This window comes from Pinus tabuliformis, chromosome X (assembly GCF_031772625.1).
Source record: "Pinus tabuliformis cultivar Carrire ecotype Pingquan chromosome X, CPIR1, whole genome shotgun sequence".
NCBI classification, from domain to species: domain Eukaryota; kingdom Viridiplantae; phylum Streptophyta; class Pinopsida; order Pinales; family Pinaceae; genus Pinus; species Pinus tabuliformis.
Window position 1 is genome coordinate 1,446,871,831 of NC_142308.1, and position 3,306 is coordinate 1,446,875,136.

Here is a 3,306-nt window from a genome sequence, read left to right on the forward strand (position 1 = left end):
GGAAGATTACGGTAGAAACTACGGTAGCCAGAATGTATAAATTTTCATGTTTGTGAATGAAATTATTAAGCTCTTTTCCGAGAGTCTTTCCAGTTCTATCAACTAGTATCGGAGCCATGTGACCTGCTGTGCATTGAGTTGAGTTCCTGCATAGAGGACTAGTGCCATCTCCCATCAGATATTGACAGCGTGATTACTGTGTGAAGCCCAAGTTCCTGGTGTCACAGAGTACGGCCAAGTAGAGAGGTGATCTGTCACCAAAGGGTCGTTGTCTAATGTTTGTGTCACGAGGGTCGAAATTTGTGTGGGTTGTGAGGCTGCTTTGTCCCATTTGAAACCTTCGTATGGTTATAGGAACTTCCTAGAGTAGATTCAGGAGGATCAAACATTTCTGGCCACGTCATCATTTATGTATCTGTGGCATACAAGTACATGGCCATTTCCAAGCTTGTTGGTATAGTCAAGACCAGTAGCAGATTTGACAAGAAGGATCTCAAAGTGGGAAGAAGTGCTCTCCGTCTTGAAAACGCAGAGCTTGCAATTTGCAAAATGAGGAGATGAGGTCTCATACTTGTCTTTGCCTCCCATGATAGGCATCAGCACACCAACCTGGACAGGATTCTTAAAATCCGGTTTGTATGTCTGCCTAAGAATGCCTTCCATAGTAGGAGAGAGATTCAAATACTTGAACTCTATTGCCAGATGAGAGAAGCAATCATTTGAGGGAATTTCGTATTTATGAACACGATTATCCACCTCGGTAATGGGCATTAGTGGAACTACTACACACCTACATGCAGACTCTTAGTTAGAGCATGGGACTACATGAAAGATTCCTTTTGCATGATTTACTCCTTGATTTGCTCCTTCTTTAACTCCACAACCGGTTAGTTCCTCTACATGATTTACTCCCTGATTTTCTCCTTCTTTCACTCTGCAACTGGTTGGTTCTCTCTGAAACTTGTTGTAGGTGTTGAGTCTTCTCATTGATCACCACTATGGTGCATTACCTTCGGATCTTCACCCAGTAATGCTATATCATGAGCATTGTAACCTATTTTCTAATGAATCATTCTTTTGTTCTTTCGATTTTCTTGTAGTGTTTTTGCTCTGCAAAGTTGTGTGTTCAACCTTTACTAGCTGGATTCATCTATGCAGGTTTTCTAACACATTTACGTGGTATCAAAGCCCATAAGTTGCTAGATAAAAGGCACACCAATACTTTATTTTTGCAGGTATTACAGCTTGGAGATTGAAGATCGACAAAAAGATGGAGTTTCCCAAAGCATCAATCCTAACACTGTACAACTATCACAAATGGAAGGACCAAATGGCTCGATACCTTCATCATAAAGGGTTTTATAGGATTACCATGGCTATAGAAGTGGAACCCACTTCAGCCATAGATAAATCCAAGTACCTCAACCATATGGATGAGGCCCACGAGTCCATATTCATGTGCATCTCTCCGGAGTTGCAGTTTCATCTATCTGCCTGCAATACTCCCAATGAGATTTGGAAAAAGGTTGAAGAACTCTACGGGAAACAAGATGAGATGAAAGGACATCTACTCGAAGTGGAGCTATTGTCATTAGATCCATGGAACTATGACAGAATTCAAGACTTCTTCACCAAATATAATGATCTATTACTGCAACTCAAGTGTTGTGGAATTGACAAATCCGAGGAGAGTCGCCAAGTTCTCTCTATTATGTCAAAGCTCGGACTGGAATACTCCGTCTTTGTGTCTACATTTCATTCAGTAAGGCTCGAAACAGGTAAATCCTACACTATGCCTTCTCTAAAATAATTTATGGAGTCCCTTATTTTTGAGCAAGATAAACTCATTGGCATGGTGAAAATAAAACCTCCAAAAGTGCATGCACTTGTTGTGCATGATGGCAGCCACAATAAAAATCACAAATCTGATTCAAAGCAGAAAAATCAGCAACAAAAACACAAGGGAAAGGTGCATTCCCATCCAAAGAAAGAGGGGTACACCAAGCCCTTCATTAACTCCTCCGACTCGAGAAATGAGAAAGGGAATAAAGGAAACAGATGCACCTACTGTCAAAGAGGATTCCATCTAGAATCCTCTTGCATGAAGAAACAAATTGACCAAATGGCAGAAATCCTTCAGAAGCACAACCTTGGGGACCACATCCCTCAGGGCGCCAAGAAGAAAACTAAGGACCCGCCACACGGGAAAGGTAACAATTTTCATGCTTTAGTTGCAATTAATTCTTCTCCTGATTCATGGATTATAGATTCGGCTGCATCACATCATATGGCTGCTGCAAAGGAAGTCTATTATTCAAAGGACGTCCCATCCTCATGGGAGATGACTCACCTATTGAGGTCAATGGAAAAGGTAGAGTGGAACTTTTACATGGAAGCTTTGAAGATGTGCTTCATGTTCCAAAACGTTCGGTAAACCTACTTTTAGTTTATTAGATCACTCATTCTAGCACCGGAAAGAGAGTGGAATTCACTGCAGATATAGTGAACATATATGACCTACATAGCAGCTCCAAAATTGCAACCGGTGAGGTAAACAATGGAGCCAGACTGTATACATTTTCAGAATTTATTGAATTTGAATCCTCCTTATTGCTCACACATGCTGATGATAGTAGTAGGCTTTGGCACGAGAGGTTTGGTCACTTAAATTATAGGTATATGCAGCAGCTAAGCAAGAATGAGATGGTGGAAGGCTTGCCAAATATCAGTTTCTCCAAAGGAGTTTGTGAAGGGTGTGTCCTTAGCAAACATCCTAGAGAAATGTTTGACATTCGCAAGACTCACAGAGCATCCTCTCCTCTAGATCTAATCCATAGTGCTCTCATGGGGCCTTTTCCTCATCCTTCCATCAACAAAGAAAGGTATGTTCTTACATTTATTGATGATTTCTCACGGTGTACTTCGGTGTATATTCTCAGGTCCAAATCTGAAGTTTTTGCGCACTTTGAAGATTTCAAAGCACTAGTTCAGACACAGTCAGAGGGAAAGATCAAAGCCCTCCGTACAGACAATGGGGGGGAATATGTTAACACAACACTTCGGAACCTTTTCCTTCAGTTCGGCATACAGTTGCAGTACACAGTTCCATACACTCTGCAGCATAACGGAGTTGCTGAGAGAAAGAACTTATCTCTCAAAGAGATGGTTTCCTCCATGTTGCATGCTAAGTCACTGGCTCATAAGCTATGGGCTGAAGCACTTAATTGTGCTAACTACATCTAAAACAGATCTCCTCATAGGTTTGTCAAGGATTAGACCCCCTTTGAGGCTTGGAGCAGCACTAAA

At 41.4% G+C, this 3,306-nt stretch overlaps 1 protein-coding gene across 1 annotated transcript; it reads right to left on the reverse strand.

Annotated features, from left to right (window-relative positions):
- Positions 1-381: 381 nt before the first annotated feature.
- LOC149145463 (uncharacterized) lies at positions 382-771 on the reverse strand. Its single transcript, XM_089452459.1, has one exon. It carries the CDS (start codon positions 769-771, stop codon positions 382-384), a length of 390 nt encoding a protein of 129 aa, XP_089308585.1.
- Between the last annotated feature and the right edge of the window lie 2,535 nt (positions 772-3,306).